The sequence below is a fragment of the Bactrocera neohumeralis genome, chromosome 2, assembly GCF_024586455.1.
Source record: "Bactrocera neohumeralis isolate Rockhampton chromosome 2, APGP_CSIRO_Bneo_wtdbg2-racon-allhic-juicebox.fasta_v2, whole genome shotgun sequence".
Taxonomy (NCBI): domain Eukaryota; kingdom Metazoa; phylum Arthropoda; class Insecta; order Diptera; family Tephritidae; genus Bactrocera; species Bactrocera neohumeralis.
Window position 1 is genome coordinate 29,122,513 of NC_065919.1, and position 20,264 is coordinate 29,142,776.

General features: G+C 33.1%; 3 protein-coding genes across 8 annotated transcripts in view; 1 reads left to right on the forward strand and 2 right to left on the reverse strand.

Annotated features, from left to right (window-relative positions):
- Positions 1 to 13,327, reverse strand: part of LOC126767936 (dihydropyrimidinase) — a 48,151-nt gene extending 34,824 nt beyond the window's left edge. For 2 of the 6 annotated variants that reach the window (XM_050485750.1, XM_050485751.1), the window contains exons 1-2: positions 13,145 to 13,326; positions 12,749 to 12,791 (exon numbers count right to left, since the gene is read on the reverse strand). The gene's annotated coding sequence lies outside the window, so the exon portion shown is untranslated. Of the gene's footprint in view, positions 1 to 11,986; positions 12,074 to 12,748; positions 12,792 to 12,982 lie in introns of those variants that run through there. The other 4 variants (XM_050485747.1, XM_050485748.1, XM_050485752.1 and 1 more) reach the window with 4 other exon arrangements.
- Positions 13,328 to 14,671: 1,344 nt separating this feature from the next.
- LOC126767937 (pre-mRNA-splicing factor Slu7) lies at positions 14,672 to 16,842 on the forward strand. Its single transcript, XM_050485753.1, has 5 exons — positions 14,672 to 15,371; positions 15,440 to 15,668; positions 15,726 to 15,909; positions 15,978 to 16,229; positions 16,284 to 16,842. The coding sequence occupies exons 1-5, from the start codon at positions 14,771 to 14,773 to the stop codon at positions 16,821 to 16,823; spliced, it is 1,806 nt and encodes a 601-aa protein (XP_050341710.1). The 5' UTR covers positions 14,672 to 14,770; the 3' UTR covers positions 16,824 to 16,842.
- On the reverse strand, positions 16,823 to 19,559 carry LOC126767924 (probable cleavage and polyadenylation specificity factor subunit 2). Its single transcript, XM_050485725.1, has 6 exons — positions 19,310 to 19,559; positions 18,989 to 19,254; positions 18,270 to 18,927; positions 17,748 to 18,208; positions 17,440 to 17,684; positions 16,823 to 17,373 (listed from the first exon to the last, which is right to left on the reverse strand). Exons 1-6 carry the CDS (start codon positions 19,456 to 19,458, stop codon positions 16,915 to 16,917), a joined length of 2,238 nt encoding a protein of 745 aa, XP_050341682.1. The 5' UTR covers positions 19,459 to 19,559; the 3' UTR covers positions 16,823 to 16,914.
- Between the last annotated feature and the right edge of the window lie 705 nt (positions 19,560 to 20,264).

Here is a 20,264-nt window from a genome sequence, read left to right on the forward strand (position 1 = left end):
AAGAAGAAAATAAGGCTGCAAAGGCAAGTAGAATTTTGTTTATTCCCAAAGGGTCTTACTTCGGTGAGTACCAATATTTAGGTTATACTGGCTAGTTGTTATGCCATACATAGACCTTCAGGTGGGTCTCTATCAATGCCAGACTCAGTTTAATACGAGCACAAGTTTATGTCATACCGGACGGCACCCTTCTTGAGAAGTTTAATAGAGACTTAATATCTAATTCTGATGATTCAACTAGTACCTTCAACTAAGAAGCTTTATATTCAAGCCGAATTCTAGATAAGGCCGGAAAGAAGCAGAGGAGGTGTCCAAGCGTCTCTCTCATGCCATACATAAAAAGTCTAGCAAAGCGAAGTCCATTATTTTGGCATTAAATTGATAATTTTATTTGGAATAGTTTGAATGATCGGATTTAGGAAGAATATACACATTTTTGTTCAATAACTTCTTGCCATTTTGAGCGTGTTTTTATATAATAAATATGATATTATAAGGAGCATACATAACAACCTCCCAATCAAGCTACCGGAGTTTCTGGCTTTTTATGCATATTAGAAACTCATTAAGTCTAACTTCTGATAAATATATCAATCGAATATACAATTTTCTGAGTCTCAACTAAGGTGTTTGCTCTATAAGTAGTCTGCGCCTTGATGATGTCGGACAAATGAAGCATTCTACGAACGGGTTTCCAAAACTAATAATGAATTAAAAAAATATATATTTTACTAAGGCCACCACCGAAGCGATCAAACGTCAGATAAAACCAAACGTGTGATTTTCAAGAAAAAGTTCAACAGTCCCGTGGGTACGGGATTGAAGTATTTAATATTGTGTTGCTACCATTGCTGGGCTAAGTTCCATCAGCAACTGTAATCAAGAACAATGCAATGCTGAGTGCTGTAGGTGGCTACTCCAACAACAATGCGCAGTATGGTAGACGCCACACCGCCGTTGCTCGTATTTTATTATTGTCGTCACCACAGCACACGCGTTTTTTGCTTTTGTTATTATACGAAGAGTGCGCTATTTTATAACATTATGTATTACAAATTTAGTTACTATATTGTTGGCAGGCTTTTGCATCAGCACCAATTCACCCCATTCCCAAGTGGGGGCTCTGCCAGCTACTCGCCAACCGCTTGTCAGTGGAAGCGACCGCATGTCCGCTGTTTGGCTCTTCATCCACTCATTTGTTTGTTTGTATAGATGTATGTATATACTATATGTAGGTGTGTACATCTGGTTGTTTATCCATTCATGCGGCGATCTGTTGGCACGGTTATACATCCATGTACATATGCCGGTATGCGCAGAGGTAGACTCATGCATAGGTAAGTCTGTATGTATGTGGTATCTGCATGTCCGTCTCGCTGTAGCTTTTCTGTTCCAATTTCGTTGGCGTGTGCAAGTTGTTGATTCTAAATTCATGCGCATAACACTGAAATTTGTACTTGATTCTAATTTTCCTTGTCATGTTTCTTCTTTTATTTTAACTGTTCGTTTGTGGGTAAGTGTTGTTAGTGATTTTGGTGGTTTGGTGTTTTAACAATGAAAGTTCTAGCTATAATGTATGTTTGTAGGGCTTTAGGTAATATTTTATAAATAAATTAAAATATATAAATATATATCTATAAATAAATATATAAATATGTATAACTTAGGACAGTTATGCAGATAGAAACATAGAGTCATATTACAGTTAGGAATATGCATGTACTAAACATTATAAATTTTCAAATTCCGGAAGTAGTCCAATTTTTACTAGTGTAGGTGACTTAAATTGCACCAGTTTGAGAATGAAAATAAATCCAGCATTTATAAAACATCTGAATAAATATGCTAGTAATAATCTGTAACAATCTGCGTCTAAAAACCTCAACCTATTGCTTACATTATAGCGAAACATAGTGTAGTTTAGTATTAAAAATTTAGGAAATCAGTGTAAATATATATTTCCTTCACCATCACATTTCCGTCGTCGTGGTTCTTTTCAATCGATTCGATTCAAAACTTCGTCTAATAACGAATATTCAGTTTATATGAAATACCTTTAAGTATAAAGTTTTGCTGACACCTGGAAATATTTCCACGCCTTTAATTTCATTAATTACATATGTCGAAAATAGCTTACATTCTACTGCACCCGGATTCAGTCTTCTTACTTGTTACTTATCGACCGAAGTACTAAACCTGACCAGATTTTTCTTGACTCATCAAATTTGGGTACGATTCATAATTCTACCAAAATACATATCATTCTCTTATAAAAAATAATATGAACATTATTTGGGATCCTCTATTGAATCAAAGGACCGAATATTTTGATAAAATAGTAAGTTCTTCATTTTGCATTTACACAGATCCAGTGTTTAGTGACTACTATACATTCAGATTTTTAAGCAAATGGCATGTCTTACATGTCTAATTGATTTCAAAAAAACTATATTTTACAAACTACTAGGAAAATCTTACCTACTTTTTAGTAAACAGTGTATGTAACGTTTTTATATAACGGTCTTAAAACTAAGCACTTTTCTATAGTTTTATAACCCTTAGCCTTTAGTATAACATGTTCATTTGAAAATGAACCATATATTACAGTTATTACTCGTTTTGGAACATATATTATAACGAATAAAATACCCTTCAATTAGTTGCTTAATTCAGTCAGTTATTAATTATCATCCAGCTAATATGTGAAAACAATTGGCCAATTGACTAAATTGGAAAGCTGTCTGAAACACGTTTTTTCCTTATAAAAACAAAACTTTCTACATTGTTACAAAGAAATAAATACCGGGTTTTCCAATGGGGATGTGTTATTTCTAAGTGCCGTTTCGTCCATTTTTAATATGTATTTTTTTGCAATTTCATCATGGAAAGATATACACAAGAACAACGTTTAGAAATTATACGATTTTATTGCCAAAATAATCGTTCTCAAATTGCAACTTTTTGTGCAATCGTAATAATCGTCCACCTTTACATAATGTTCAAGTGCCAATAAGACAAAGAACCGCTCGAAGTAATGAAAACAATGCTGTCGTTCAAGCAAGTGTTGCTGCAGACCACAATTTGTCGATTCCAAGTCGTGGAGGCCATTTGAATGATATTATATTCAACACTTTATTGTATCGATAAAACAGATTTGGATATTCTTAACTATTAGTGTGTTTTTTTTTTTAAGAAATCATATCAAAATACAAAAAATCACATCACATACATCCACCTTCGTTGTAAAAGTCACTAAATTTCAACGAGCCCATTGCGGCAATTAGAGTTTATAAGCTTAATTAACAACTTTATTTATCGAGTGAAACAACTTGGAAGCAATAAAACGAATAGAGCAAAGTTTACATATAAACATCAACAAACAAATTGTATGAACCTGATTTTATTATATGATTCTTTCTGACAGAACAATAGCCGTGAACTTTCTTCAGAAGTTCTAGTAGATCAAAGACTTTCACGTTTTTCACAGCATTTAGAACTACGACTACTCGTACAAGTGTATGTATGTATGATCAACCCTGATCGAATCGATTAAAATACATCTAATTCATCATTTATCGCTTTCAATGCGCTCTTTATTCTCTTAAATATACAAGTCTTACCTTCACTTCTAATTCTAAAAGTTGTATACTTTTCCAAGCAATTTTCATTAATCTCATAATAAAACCGTCTGACTGCAGCTTTTTGTTGTTGGCACTTGGTAGGGTGCCGTTAGCGGCTCATTAATGTAAGGTTGTTGTTTTTTATTTTTGTATATTTTTACTCTCATTTTATGAGATTTTTTATTATACTCAGTGTGTGATGATGAGTGAATATGGTGTGCAGTGTCTAATCAATTTTTTTCTCCGCTGCAACGGAGCTTTCTTTCTTTTTCTTTATTGTTATGCATGTACATTCATGAATATGCATAGGCAAGTGTTAAATAGTAAGTCTAATCATTTATTGCATCAAAATTTTAAAGAAAGCAAAATTCAATTAACGATATTCTAAATTCAACGATCTGCTCTGATAGGTTCATTTCAGCATGTACTGAATTGTTTACATACTTTCTTTTTTTCTAATATTTCTTATACTGTGGATACTAGGGTGCTTCAAAAAAAATTTTTGTAATTTTTTTTCAACTCTTACACCCTTAATTGTTAGTGATTGGCAAAACAAAAATCCACCCTCAAGCCAGGCGCTGTAGCCTAAACCCTAAGGGGTCGCTATTTTGTTTTCTAGGTTCCCATTCATTTAACATAGGAATTTTCGTTTTTTCATTCAAACTAAATTTTCACCAATTAATTTTCGTTTCTCAAAAATAACCATTCAGAAAGTTGGCTTTTCAATTCCCGCGACAAAATTATAATTCTCAGAAACTTTTTTTATTTTTATTGAAAATATTCCAAATTTCAAATCACTACGTTTAATCAGCTAATTGAGATAATCAAACTTTGTCGTTTATGTTGCTTGTTTTTAAAGCTTTAAAAGTCAACTTTCTGAATATGTGATGGTTATTTTTGAGAAACAAAACTTAATTGGTGTAATTTTAGTTTGAATGAAAAAACGAGTATTCCTATGTTAAATGAATGGGAACCTAAAAAAAGGCGACCCCTTAGAGTTAAGCTACAGCGCCTGGTTTGAGGGAGGATTTTTATTTTGTCAATCAATAACATTTGAGGGGGTAAGAGTTGAAAAAAAATTCAATTTTTTTTTGAAGCACCCTAGTGGATACACTAAACAATTTATTTTAAGGAAATACAAAATTTTAAAATAAAAGTTGTTAATATGGGGGTTTTTATTAAAAAATTAAAAATTTTTATAACCCAAAAGCTACCATTGTGCAGGGTTGCAAAGTGAATTAACATTTGATTTTTTTGTAATCCCAAAAATCTAAATTTAAAATAATTGTAAAAAAAATAAATTTTAAATCCCAAAAATGGTATCAACAATAAAATATTAAAATTTTTTAGATATATACCGACTTGAAAAAAAAAAATTTATAATTAAAAAATTTAGTTTTAGAATTTTAAATAATATCTCAACTTAATGTTTTACCATTTTGGTTACTTTTTGAAAGTTTATTTAAAAAACACCTTTTGTCCTATTTACGTTTAATTAATCTTATTATAGTTTAAAAGTTAGAAGTATGTATGTATGTAAGTCTTTTTGAATTGATCCCTGTTACAGACTTTTAGTATAGAAAAAAATGTTTCAACAGAATTGCTGCATTTTATAATTATTTTGAATTACTGTTATTTGGAAGCAAACTAAAATAAATTTAAATTTTGACATCATACCAAACTAGCAAAATATGTGAAATATTCCTCCTGTTTTGGCAGCTGTCAAACCTAGATACTACGAGTATAAAGAATTTCACTATTTTGAAGCAAATTATGTTTTAATAAAAAATTCTCATTATTTTGAAGAAAAATATAGTATTAACTTTTAAAGAAAAAACCTTATTTTCATTAACCTAGAACACAATTAACGGTTTAAACTCAAACACTTATCGAAAGTTCTTCTACCTAAATGGTGTCCATTTGAACGTAAACCAATTTTTTTCGTTCCCGAAAATTTTGGGATTCTCACAAAAACTATTTAATATTACTCAGATAAACGTAAATCAACACCTCTGCTTAACGAAAATTTCGCCATTTTTACAAACTTTTTTTTGAATTATGAAATTTTCGGTATTATCATAAAATGTTTTTTGACTCCCGAAAAAAATCATAAAAGGTAATAATTGATGGAAGAGTTTTATTTTGTTGCTTTAGAACCAACCTTTTATAGGCTCGTATCTAGATGCTAAGCACCATAAGCTACAAATACTTATAGATTAACGGAAGCCATATAAAAGCAGGTGTGTTAATGTGGACTGCCACGTAGACCTTCACCTTAATGGATAAATGCCATGGGAAATGCAACAACTGCTTACGCATATATGTATGTAGACTACGTAAAATAAATAAACAATAAAGTGTAACAACAATAAATATGTTTGTATTCGCGAATATTCCTACCTGCAGTTATGTACCCATTAATTATGAGTTGATTTATAGAAATAAAGTTAAAGGTAATAATCAAAATAATTAATTTGGTTTTTTAATAATAAATGGCATATATAAGTATATATATATGTATATATTAGGGTGATTCAAAAAAAAAATTTTTTTTTTTTCAATTGGTACTCGCAAAAATAGGTTCCTAGACACCTTTAAGAAAGCCTCTCCAAATATGAGTTTTTAATTGTAACGGGAAGGTCCTCCGCCTAACGGTTTTCTATTTTTTCTTATTATCAGATAGAAAAATTTAAATCTCGCTTCCAACTACTTGAAAAAATATCTTGTTAATTAGGTTTTGTAGGAAATTGAATGCTCTAAAATATGGTCTCTTATGATTTTTTCGTAAACCCAACCGTTTAAAAGATATTAACGGTTGAAATTTGACTATTTTTGGAAAAATTCTTTATTTCTTATTAATTTTATAACTCAATGAAAAAAAATTATTATGAATAGATTTTTGGAGAGGCTTTCTTAGAGGTGTCTAGGAAGCTATTTTTCAGAGTACCAAACGAAAAAAAAAAATTTTTTTTTTTGATCCACCCTAATATGCATTGATGTTTGACGATGAATATCTCGTAAACGCTTAACTTAATCGAAATATCATAGTAGACCATTTTTATAGAGCAGTAAATTTCCTACAAAACTATGTGTTTCATCATTCATAATAGAATAGGGCAAGAATTGCATATATTTCCTCTTGGTGCACCGGCACAACAACAAACACACGCAGAAAATTATTTGCAATGGCTATAAAATATGTCAGACCAAAACCCATGTATATTTGCTTACCCTAATTATTTATTGGATACACTTTGGATCCATTTTTATTGAAGTAACCTAAAATGGACTGCCTGTCAAAATGAGATGAATTAATTATTATCAGAGGATTCGCCATTTGGTTTTTCACTGAACGATCAAAATCTAAGAGAAAATATAATAATAATAGCTGTCTTGGTATGGATAAACTTGGAAAGTGGTAAATAGAACAGACCACAGATTATTAAAAAGTTCCCGGCCTACCATAGTAAAACACATTTTTTGGCAAAATTCGTTGTTTTTTATTCAACTTAACCAAACCATTTTTGTAGTACGATTTGTCCTTTTTTCAAAATAGGCCGCAGTTTCTTTTGAGATCTGAGAACAGGAAATCGTTGCTGGGGGCAGATCTGGAGAATGTTATGCTCATAAGATATCCAGATACAGAAAAGTAATTTTTGGTTTCAGATTAATATACTCGTAATTAGCGGTTTTATATAGTCTCATAAAGTTATATGCTATAACGAACCGAAATGTAATTGTGTAAACTGATTTTTGTATGTAATCCAAAAACATTTTTTTAAATAAATGTAAAAATTTATGATTTTACGTTATGACAAGTTTCGAGTTCCCTAAATAATTAAAAGTACATTTATTTTTAAGCTTCAATCAATGCAAACTATTGAAATGCAATTTGAATACTGCTGTATATTTTGGTAATTCCACCAAAGTCTCCAAAGTTTGATACTTGCTAGCTTATGGTTATACACACTGCAATTATTGCAACAACCACCCCTTGTAAAAGCACCGAAGTACTTCGAATCGCTAAATATAGGAATTTAATAATGCAAATTATGCAATACATGCGAACAGAAGCGAAAGCCCTTCGCACAAATTACTGTTATAATTAGCAGGTAAGTGCCAAAATTCACAGTGAAAATACAATGAAGTACAGTAGTAATCTACCCTATATATAGTAAGTTATTATAATTTATTATTCTTAAAGAAAAGCTGTGAAAGGGACTATCATAAATCAGGCTCATTTTTATTTTGAAATGTCAAAATATTATGCAGCAAAACAGACGCAGTAAAACAAAGTATAGCAGCACGAATTTCGAAACTTATAGCGTACCTACAAATGCAGACATGTACATATGTATGTAATAAGAATATATTATTTTATATACATAAATAGTCGAAATACAAGTCGCATTTCTTTTGTATAAGTACTTTTGCGTGACTTCTCAAAAAGATCGATTCACAGCGGAAAAGTATGCATTCAGAAGGCATACGAAAAGTTTAGTGGGAATGTATATATATATATGTATGTGTGTATGTATGCGAGTACTTATGTACATACATATACCTATGTATATAATTAAATATATATTTAGCTTATAATGCCTAATTGTGCGGTAGAATTTTTTTTTGGACCACCCATTATGTATACATATGTATGTACATATATATTCATATAGTAAGCGACACTTTCTTATTAAATATAATATAACGTAGGTATGTATTTATAATTGTCATGCCCCCAAAAACACCTTACACAATGTCGATGTTAAAGTCATATACCTACATATTTCTACACACAGTGGTGACAAAAAGTAAATAAACTTATTGGATAAAAAAAATTAGGTGAACACATTGCCAAGTGTTGGTGCGATATCATTGGTAAATAAATATGGTAGTTGGTTATTTATTTATTTATAAATAATTAGGCGAGTAGTGTATGTATGTATATTGAACGTATGTTGTATATTGCACTTTAGAAGCTTGTGGACTTCATAAGTACTTAAAACCAATGACTTAAGGGCACACTTTGTATGAATTTTATTTTTTTTACAACTTTCGATAGTACATACCTTTACAAATAACTTATGAAAATATATATATATGAATATTTCAAATATTTCTTTAGTTACATCTCTCTAAAGAGTGGCCATCAATTAATCAGTCTAGTCAAGAATTTTATGTTTTAAACGCTTTATTTACAAAACTAAAATTTTTAAATTGACTGCGTTTTATCTAAAAAAAAACGTATCATCTGATCACTTTGATTTATCTTCTGTTTTATTTTTTGCGTTTGCCTCAGTTTTTCGTCTGTATAAAAAATGTCATTTTGTCGGCCCAAGAATCACCATATTATTGGGCAAAATTCGACAATTTTTTCATCCATTAAATTACATATTTTCTTCGTGATATTGCCTATATAATACTTTCCGAATTACTATTCGTTTTTTTAGCCACGGAAAAGGTGACCATCCACAAAGTTTTAAAATATTTAATGCAGTAGTTTTAATAAAGAGTTCCCAAAAATCACCTTTTTCAATCCAATACCGTTAGAACCATATGATACACTTCTATTTTAAATAGTTTTTGATTAGAAATGTGATGTACAATAAAATCGTAAAAAATTTTATAAGCACTTAAAGCCTCCTACTTAATCGGAAAAACGCAGTTCAGATCCTTAACTAATAAATACTATTTGTCAATTATCTAGGTGTTCTTCTTTTTTTATAATAAATTCTGAAAGTGTTTTTTAGTAAAAGTATTCTCGAAGAAGAAACAATATATTGTCAAGGACATCTAAAACTTGTTTACATCACATTATATTCAAATAACTAATTTTACGTTAACGATACACTCTTTCTAAATTTTTTTCAGGGCGCCCTAGTAACTTGATGTTCCTAAAATAATAACGGGACCTCAAAAAAAAATTATATTCCAAAATTCTGTTTTCAGTTGCGCATTCCACTTAATATAATATCAAAATCATCAGGCATGCTACTAATTCCTGAAAATCTTTCAATATATTATATATATTTGTACAACAAGTTTTTGCATTTACTGTCGTTCGATTCAAATTTATCAACAAATACGAAAATAGAACAAATGTCAGAGAAGCGAATACACTTTTGCAGCCGGTTACCACATGAAAGTACGAGTATTTTCACCGGCTTTTTATTTCATGGTGTTCGTATATACTACAACTAGTCCATCAGAAAAAAAAGCAAAACGAAATGCAAACAGTTTTAAGTGTTTTATAAACATTTATAAATTTATGAACGCACGTTTATATGTATTTTGCGAAACGATTTGTTGTACGCTTTGCATTTTATATTTAAATGAACAAATTGCTCACTAAAGTATTTAAAACGTTTGCAGAAAATCATAGAAACCTAATCGCAATTAAACAGAGCGTCGAAAAAGCTTTGGAAGCAGTTATAACTAAAACTTATTTGCATGTGTACATAGATAAATTAACTAAAATCACCTCTAAAAAGTTGTTGCAGAAGTTTCCCAAATTTGTCGTAAATTTTAATTTTCCGTTTTATTCGAAGAAATCCTTTACAAAACAAAAAAAGAACACTTAATTGCGGGCGGGACAGAACACTCACGAATTGTGAAGAATATACAGAGAAATATATATATTTAGATGTTTGCTGAAATTTACACTACTTCAAATCAGGTCTATCAGCTTATTCCAAAATTATATAGATACGTACACGTTAGCTGAAATTCCGAAACACACTCAAGGAAACCTTTGCTTGCAGTTACTACGAGAGTTTGACAGTTCGTTTCGTTTAAGGCGTTTATGACTTGCTGCAAACTTGTCGCTTCTTCAGCTCTTATTGTAAAGTCAAAGGTGTCTCGATCCAAAATTAAAATATACAGGAAATAGGCGAGGTGCAACACGATTTTTTCACCTATTAACTGTTAATTTGTAGATCATTCCAGACAAATTTTCATTACCAAAGTCAAATATCAAAATCAGTAACATAAGGCTGCTATGAACCAAAGTTGATACAACTTGGTGAAGAAAGTCTTGAGAAAGGAGACGTCAATGAAAAGTGTTTTGAATGTAACTCTGGAAATTTGAGATTTTTCACAAGGACCCTCATTAGTTCATATAATATTCATACGTGCACATATATGGCACTGCGTTGTAAAAGACACGAATATTAAATTTTTAATTTAATCTAAAAAATTAAATCATTAGTAAAATAGTCCTTTATTATCAAATATATTCTGTAGTCGAAAAAGTATTTTCGTATTTTGTCAATAGATATCGTTGCAGTCGTATATCTCCAGTGCTACCAATCACATTGTGGCATTCCATATAGTGTATCAATTCGTGTAGAACAACAATGGTTCGCTCGCTTCCGTTCTGGAAATTTCGAAATTTCGATTCACACTGATGAAAGATTTACACTGATGGAATAATGTCTCTAGCGGAAAAATTGCGAAAAGTTATAAACCAAAATGTTACATATTTGATTATTTATTTATTATTATAAATATAAAGAAAAATAAGTTGAAGTTTGATTAGAAATACGCAAGGACATTTCAAAATCCCAAAAACAAAAACAATTCAAAACGATTTTACTTCTTAATGTCAAAATCAGCCGTTTTGTTTTTTTTTTTTTTTGATTCAAAAATATTTTTTATAAGATTTCAACGATGAAAATGTATTTTTTGAGTGACAGCTATTTGGAGTTAAGTAATAGAAAATTATTTAAATGTAAATAACAAATTCTTGAAAAAAAAACAAGTTTTATCAATATTGCTTTCTTCTTGTTTATCTTTCGGAAATTCACGTTGAAATATTATATATACTACATACATGTATATACAAAATATATTTTAATAAACTACGCCATCGTTAGAATAGTCGGTAAAAGCCGAACATAATTCAAATTTTTCACTTTTTTTACTTTTTCTTTATGTATTTTTATTTAATTTATAATATATTATTTTGTTTTGTTTAACAGTTTTGGAAGTAAATAATTTTTTTTATATGATAAGATCGTATGTTTTATGTATTATATAACTGCATTATTATTGCTGTTATATTCCCCTAATGTCAACGATAAAATTTTTATTTTATATATACATTTAAAATTTAATTTTTTCCATCTCCTTAGGCAGCTTTCAACTTTGAGCTTTTTAAGAGAATGCCAAATGAATTTGGCTGAGTGAAAAATCAATTGCAACCGATTCTGCACCGCTGAGTTTTCACATGCGTGTAGTTACACGCATCTAAATTAAATGCACATATGTACATATGTAAGTATTTAAACGAATTCACTCCTCCCGCTTGAACTTAATTATACCAGATATGCGCGTGAACTCACATACATACATATGTATGTATGTACCTTCTATTTTTAGTATTAATACTATATACTCTCAAGTGTCTCGCGTTCGAGTAAAATAAGTGTTAACCAGCCTTCACTTTTCCCACTGATGCTTGTTAAATCGATACTGGCGTCTTGCGGCGAGATTCAGCAACAACAAGCTTACTGCTGCCACATGAAGCACATACAATATGAAACCCATGCACACACACACGCGCAAAGTGTTGCGTTGCGTGCAAAAGGGTGGCACTGCGTTTGTATGGCGCATACACACACGAAAGCGGTGGAGTGCGCTCCTGCCAAGGAAAATGCGTTTGGACAACTTCAAGTCACAAGCTCGTCTTACCGCTTTTGGGGTCAACCGTTCGAAGAATGTGCACCATATGCGGCATACTACTATATTTAGTGTTAGATTTGTAGTTGTAGTTGTAAATGTTGTTGGTGTTGCTGTTGGAGGCATTAACACGAACGCAGCAAACAGTGCCATTGGCAATGTCGCATATTTTATTGATTGCGCGTCTGCCTGCCGAAAAGGCATCATCTAACGGTGCAACATCTGATATTGCAGAAAAAAGGCGTGCCACAACGAAACACAAGCAAAAACACCGCACACTGCTTTCATTGGCAGTTGGTTCAAAGGTATTGGAAGCTTACGCAGAAAGCGGCACTTGTTGTTGAAGCCGCATTGTCGCCATAAAATACTCACTTTTTATGTACAAATTCGGTGCTTTTAATGAACCCGAACTCATTAAGTTAATTAAAAAAGCAAAAGTGCAGACTCACCTTTTTGGACGTGCGAGTTTTCTACAAACGGCTTTCAATTATCCTGCAAATGTAAAAGATGCTGTTTGAGTCGACTTTTTCCGATACACTTTTGATATTTTACAATAGATAAAAAAATGAAAATAATTTTACGCAATTCAATTAATTTTTTAGTATTAAATATTTGCTTTTGTTTTCCAAAAATTTTACTTTCTTGCTTATTTTTCAATTCTTAGCTATTTTATCTTTGCGCACACTTATTTTTTGTAGATGCAAATTTTCCGATACAAATCCACTGTCGAAAGTTCGTATAGATACACTTTAACCGCGCGTTATGTACATACAGTGCACCGCTTCTTTACGCTCATGACGCTTATAATCAATAACTTCTAACTAGCTTTCTCAACCCAAATTTACCTATACGTATTCACTGTAATTATTATTTTTGTTTTTTACGTTAATTCACGGCTAATTTTGCCGACAGAAAAATCACCAAATAATTTTCTATAAATTTAGAACTTTTATGCAATGCTTAGTTAGCCACTAGTTAGACTGACACGTTCCAAACACGCTCACGTTTTCCACTCAACTAATACGTTGCTTTCTTCTATGTTGTTATAGAGGCGCTGTTGGCTGGTTGCTCTTCTATCGCTGCTCAAATCTCATTTTCTTGGCTAGCAGGTGGCGGTTGTAGAAGAGCTGTGTGCGCGAGATAGTGGTTGTGCACATGTGCAGATTTGAAGGTATATGCATACAATGTATGTGTATATGTGAACAAGATTTTCCGATCCCGAAAATTGCGGGATTTTCATAAAAAGTTTAAAATAGTATATGTACATATATACATATGTACATTTGAACGTAAACAACTTTTTTCAGTCCCGAAAATTTCGCGATTTTCATAAAATGTGAGTAATATTACTCAGGTAAAACGAAAAAAAGCCTTTCTCCATTCCCGAAAATTTCGAGATTCTCATAAAAGGTTTTATGAATTCTTTCTCAATCCCTAGAACTTCGGAATTTTTACAAAAGTATTCCAAAAATTCCGGGATTATCATAAATTATTTTTTGAAACCTGAAAGTACAGCAAATATTTTTCTAATGTACGAAAATCATCTACATCAAGATGTTATACATATGTTATCATAGCTCTCTTCTAATTGAGCAATCAAATATGAGTTATTTCGTTATAACTTCTTAATTAGGTAATTAGCATCATTTTAAACTTGAGCATACTCATTGTACTCCACTCAACACATGCTTAATATCTTTTCGGGTTTCACGTCACTAATCTTATCACATCATGGAGATAAAACTGATACTCCAAATTCAAAAGTGAGCTAGAAGGTGGCAACTATGAAGTAGAAAATAGATGATACGCCTTTTTCAATTTATCTCATTGTTTCTCTTTAGCGAAAATCTTATCAATTGAAGTTTTGCCTATAACCAGTGCTATTAATTTATTGTTCTCTTTATCTGCCGATATAAAATTTAACTGATGGAATTTTAGTAAATAAACTAATTTTTAACATAAGATATGTTAATGATCTCAAAAATTGCATTTCAATTAATCCTAGTACAAAAATATGAATTTTTGATTTCCAACTAAAATTTGTAGACGTTAATTTTGACTTTATAAAATATGTTATATTTCATGTGTGCAGAATTAGTCAGGTCTAGACTAAAATATAATAAGTCAACTTATGTGACTAACGATAAAACATTTATAGGTTACAGTGAGACATACTATATACACAACAAATAAAGTAAATAAAAAAATAAATGAAATTTGCTAATGTATTAACATCGAAGAAGCTACCTTTTACTTTAAAATATTTTATTTGGTATTGTAAAACTGGAATAAGAGTGAAAACGACAAACATCGATTTTACGACACCCGATAACACCAATTATCGATTATTACATTGATTGCTAGAAATTATTGACATAAACAGATGTTTTTATTTTGCTCTGCATAGAAAAAGTTGCGTTGTAGCAAAAAGGAAATAATATTAGTGTAATTTGCAAGGAAATCTCGTAAAAATGAGTTCTGGTGTTGTGCGAGCACCAGTCTCGCAGCTTATCCACAATAAAGAAGAGGATGTTGACAGTGAGGAACCAAAAAAGAAATCCCGTGAAGATTGGCGTAAAGCCAAAGAGTTGGAAGAGGCTCGTAAAGCGGGTACTGCACCAGCTGCTGTAGATGAGGAGGGTCGAGATATCAATCCACATATACCACAATACATTTCCAATGCACCTTGGTATTATAATGCACAAGGTCCAACATTGAAACATCAACGGCCACAAAGAGAGGATGAGCAGGGTCAGCTGGAAAAACGTGCACCAAAAGGTTTAGATACCACTAAATTAGTGACGAAATTCCGAAAAGGTGCATGTGAAAATTGTGGTGCGATGACGCATAAGAAAAAGGATTGTTTGGAGCGACCACGCAAAGTGTTAGCCAGATATGCTGAGTCGATTGTAGTGCATGATGAGCATGTGGTGCAAGATACAGCAGTTAATTATGATGAAAAACGTGATCGTTGGAGCTCATATGATCCCGCCAATCATAAAGAAATTATTGAGGAATATGAAAAAGTCGAGGAAGCGAAAAGACAACTAAAGGCAGAGAAGTTAAAAAAAAGTAAGTTATTCGGTAAAATTTTATCATCAGCAATTTAGTTATATTTTTATTTTATATGTATATTATAGATCCTGATGCAGAGTTTTCGGATGATAATGACAACGAGGACAAATATGTAGACGAGGTAGACATGCCTGGCACAAAAGTGGACTCAAAACAACGTATTACCGTGCGTAATCTGCGTATACGCGAGGACACGGCAAAATATCTTAGAAATTTGGATCCGAATTCAGCTTATTATGATCCTAAAACACGTTCTATGCGTGATAATCCAAACCCACACCAGGCACCAGAAGAGTAAATGATTATTTTACTTTAAATATATACTAGCTCAACTTCATTTACTTTTTACAGAGTGGAGTTTGCTGGGGAAAATTTTGTACGTTTTTCAGGTGACACTACAAAACATGCTACAGCTCAACTGTTCGCTTGGGAAGCCCATGGCAAAGGTGTGGATGTCCATTTGCTTGCTGAGCCCACAAAGTTAGAACTCCTGCAAAAGGAGTACGACAAGAAAAAAGAACAGTTCAAATCTAGTGTAAGTGCAATGCTCACTAAAATATTTAAATTTTGTTCTACATTTTCACTTTTCTACTATATTTATAGACTAAAGACGACATAGTGGAGAAATATGGCGGCGAGGAGCATCTAAAAGCGCCTCCGAAGTCGCTGCTTCTTGCTCAATCAGAAGAATATATTGAATACTCACGAAGTGGAAAAGTTATTAAAGGCATAGAAAAGCCAAAGGCTCGTAGTATTTACGAAGAGGATGTCATGATTAATAATCATACAACTGTTTGGGGCAGTTATTGGAATGGTGGACGTTGGGGCTACAAGTGTTGCAAGTCATTTATTAAGGTATTATACTATTTATGTTTAAAAAAATAATTATTTACATATGGATTTCCACAGAACTCTTACTGCATAGGCATGAAGGATCCAGAAGCGCTCGCTGATCTGCTAAATCCCGCCCCGGGCACTAGCGTACCAGATACTGCAATAACTACAGAAGAGGCAAGAGAAGAAAAAGAGAACCCAGCAGAATCGGCATCTTCTTCATCCTCCTCCTCGTCATCGTCATCATCTTCGTCTTCCTCATCATCTTCTTCAGAAGACGAAGAAGAGACCAAGAAGACGCAGTTAGAAAATAAAAAAGTGAAGAAAAAAATGAAGAAGCGTGAAAAGAAACGAAAGTCTAAGAACCAAAAGCGAAAGGAGAAAAAAGAAAAAGCAAAGGAAAAAGCACTACGTGCAAAGGAGAAGGCGCAGTTGGAAGCCGCTTTGCGTGATATACACGCCAAGTCGGAAGATGAAGACGAGCACAAGGATGAACGTAAACGCGGCTACAACAGCAAATACGACGTTAAGGCACCGACGGAAGAAGAAATCGACGAGTGGCAACGTAAGCGGCAGCGCACAGATGATCCTATGATGCAATTTATGTCTAAATAAACGATTTAATGCCAATTTATTAATTTGTTTTTTTTTTTTACTCATTTAATACAAAATTTAATATTTTTATACGTAACCATATTATAAATAACTATACAATGGCGTATTGCTCATAAAGCAGTTCCCTAATTTTATAGTACTCCTCTGATACACAACCCTCCATAGTCACTTTACCCGCATCCATGCGCCGCAGAGCCAGCGTGCCATTTGCACACCATAATACACCTCCGGAAAACTCCGAACTGATATTGTTGCGCATCAGCACTTGCTTGAAGTCTGATAGTTTAAGTTCGTTAATTAACACAGCGTTGTGCACAGGTATGTCGTCGGTTTCGAGCGTTTCAAGTGTGAGCGTCTTATCCTCCGATACCTCGACTTCCATGTCGCCGTCGTCCGTTGCTCTCGAATCTATAGCCTGCGTACGCACTCCAATACGAGCATCCACCCAGGCCACCTCGGCATCTTTACCCTTTTGGAATTGCAGCTGCGCCACAAGACCTTCCGTCAAACGCACCTGGTAGATATGCGACTCGGTTGTGGCATCAATGGTCTGTTGTGTTTAAAAACAATAATATTTTTAAAATTTAGATAGAAGAGAAAATAAAAAAAAACTTACTTCACCCTTTTGTGGCGTAAAAACTCTTGCTCCAATATTTTGTTGGCAGTGTTTGGCAACAACACTGGTGGCCTCCTCTGAGCCGTGTACTACAATGACACGTCTGGGACGCAATTGTGACAATATCTTAAGCATCGATTCACCATCCGAACGTCCTTCAAAGTCGATTCGCTGAATTTGTGCATTAATTTCGATTGTTTTCCGCTGACTGGTGCATTTGGTGGGTTTCTCCAACAACTGAACATCTATTTGACGGATATTTTGTTAAGTTTGGTTTTGCATAATACTATATTTGAAATGCTTATTACCATTTGTGTTCGTTTTACTCTCTTTCGGTTCTTCTTTTTTGATATTTTCCTTATTTTCATCGATCGCAGTTTCAAACCCCAATTCCGAAATGCGGTAATCGTCTAAATTGATAATTTCACCATATTCGTCACACTTGATCTTTTCTTCATGGAAGGGAAACATGGCATAGTGCTTTTTGTTCGATTTGAAGAAACCAGTGTGATGACGGCCTTCCGGCCGCACAACTATGTCATGCTTGCCGGTAATAACGCTCATTTCGATGTCATCATCCGAATCCGAGCTGCTTTCTTCTTCTACATCCTGCTTAACAATCAAACGGTTTAGCTTTTCACCTTGTGTGCGCAGGTATTCTTCCAACTCAGCACCCTCCAGTTCTACACGTCGACGTACATCCAGTTCCAGTTTTCTGCCCGGTGAAGCATTCTCTACCAAGTCCATTGCTAATGTACCTTGCGATGTCCTAAACGAAAAATTTATATTTTTCAATTTGGTATGCAAATTTGTTAAAGTAAACTTATTACCTGGATGTAATTATTATACTGTTCAAAGGGTTTGCCGCCCATTGCACGAATAATTCGCGTGTGAAGCCACTTTCCAAATCGGGTGTGCTGGCCAGCACAACTTTTGGGCTGGACATCTTTGCCAGCTCAGCTAAATTATGGCACAGTTGCATGTGACGGAATTGAAAGGGATTATTTCGCGCACCCTCAAAGGATTTCATCAGCTTGTCGCTCATCCATTCAATTTGGGATTTTGCAAATTCAATTACATTGTAACTGACGTTATTCAACATAGCCAATGAGTAGGCCATCAGGCCAGATTCTTTATTTTTCCACAGTTGATCAAGCATATGCGCCAACTCCAGCACACGCCCTGCTGTATCCACCGCAATCAAAACATTGCCATTGTTGCGCACCGTTTGTAGAATATTTGTCATAAGTTTTTCATCGCGTGCACGACGACGTGCCTGCTGATATTGTGCGTTAAAAGCGTCTGTTATAAGTAGTGAAGGCCGCTGGAGGCGCTCCAGTTCACAACCATTTAGGTGACGCTCTTTTTTATGATTGAAATCTGTGGCATATACAATGTCTTCTTCACCCACTTTAAGGATTTTCCAGATAGTGCCACCTATCATATGCCCTGCGGGAAGTGGCGTTACAGTAATACCATAGCCTTTACCTAAACGAAACATAAATAGTAATAAATGTTTGTTTCTACATATATGTAAGGTATAACTAACCTTTAAGCGAAACTGTTTGATTGTACTTAAGTTGAATGATTTTATCGAATGCGGCGTCGACGTCGTCAAGTGAAAATAAATCAAAATCGTACATATTATAATGCGACATATATAAATCGTACATAAACATTTGTCCCATTTTATAAACAGGTATTGTTGCATAGATCGGGCAATTCATGCCAAGTTTGCCGACCAGGTAGGGCAACGCACCCAAGTGATAAACGTCAGGATGCGATAGTAGCACAGCGTCGATAGTGTGCACATGCCTGTCAATTTTTAAAAATAAATTATTTATTACTATATTTTTCACTTATTGCTTACCTTTTTAATTCCTTTATAAGGTTGGGATCGAATTTTTCATCCCAACCGCAATCAAGCAGTATTCGCACTTCGTCAATTTGCAATATATAACATGGTGGCGTTTCATCCATAGCCCCGGATATTGTATGAAGTTTTATTATAGAAGTCATTTTGTATAAACGCTAGTATTAATTCTTAATTAATGTTTATGTTATTTTCTAAACAAATTGTTACTTTATCTGTCTGGCGGTACTTTGTGTGTTTGCTTGTATGTTTCAAAATATTGCCGTATCTAAGTAAACTTTTAGGCAGAACTATTTTACTATTTCTAGATTCTGGCAACCTTTTGCTATCAGCTGAGATTGTACAGGGATATTCACATTACCAAGTATTATATGAAATCTCGCCTTTTTGTAAATTGTTACGCCCGAATTTTTGTTGGTGATCATAATCTTCTTACGTTTTTAGGAATGGATGATAGCGGTAATTGAAAACATATTTTTGTTGTTACTTGTTACTTCTTCTATTATTTGGCAATTATCCCTTTCACAGAACCGAAAGCTTTTTTTGGATGGTTGATTACAATATGATTTCAAGTGAGGCCCACCGGAACCCCACATAATAAGCCGCTGGATTTGATAAAATTTCTTACTTCTTTCCATTCCTACTGTGCAATTTCTTTAATATTGAAACATCGAGTGCCGTGGAAAATATTACGTCGCAACCTATTGACCAAAGGATTTTGGGATTTCGCCAAGGTTATGCTTTAACATTTTTTATCATCCGCCCCAAAAAGGTCTGCATTCTGTCGCTTTACTTACTGATGGTAAGACCTCAGGGGTAACTACCCTATGATGTCCCCAACCATTTTTATCAATACCCTCTTTTCTAAAAGTATAAGTATAAAAGAAAATTAAAAAGAAGCTCATAGAGTAATTCAGTGATATTTTTACAAATATCAATATATTTGTATATC

Bases quoted from the DNA above. Each gene is read 5' to 3' on its own strand.
- LOC126767937 (XM_050485753.1), top strand. From the start codon at position 14,771: ATGAGTTCTGGTGTTGTGCGAGCACCAGTCTCGCAGCTTATCCACAAT. The intron at 15,372-15,439 runs GTAAGTTATTCG...TGTATATTATAG, and splicing joins GGCAGAGAAGTTAAAAAAAA to ATCCTGATGCAGAGTTTTCG. The intron at 15,669-15,725 runs GTAAATGATTAT...TACTTTTTACAG, and splicing joins CCACACCAGGCACCAGAAGA to AGTGGAGTTTGCTGGGGAAA.
- LOC126767924 (XM_050485725.1), bottom strand. From the start codon at position 19,458: ATGACTTCTATAATAAAACTTCATACAATATCCGGGGCTATGGATGAA. The intron at 18,928-18,988 runs GTTAGTTATACC...TGTTTCGTTTAG, and splicing joins TCAAACAGTTTCGCTTAAAG to GTAAAGGCTATGGTATTACT. The intron at 17,374-17,439 runs GTAAGTTTTTTT...TAAACACAACAG, and splicing joins TTACGCCACAAAAGGGTGAA to ACCATTGATGCCACAACCGA.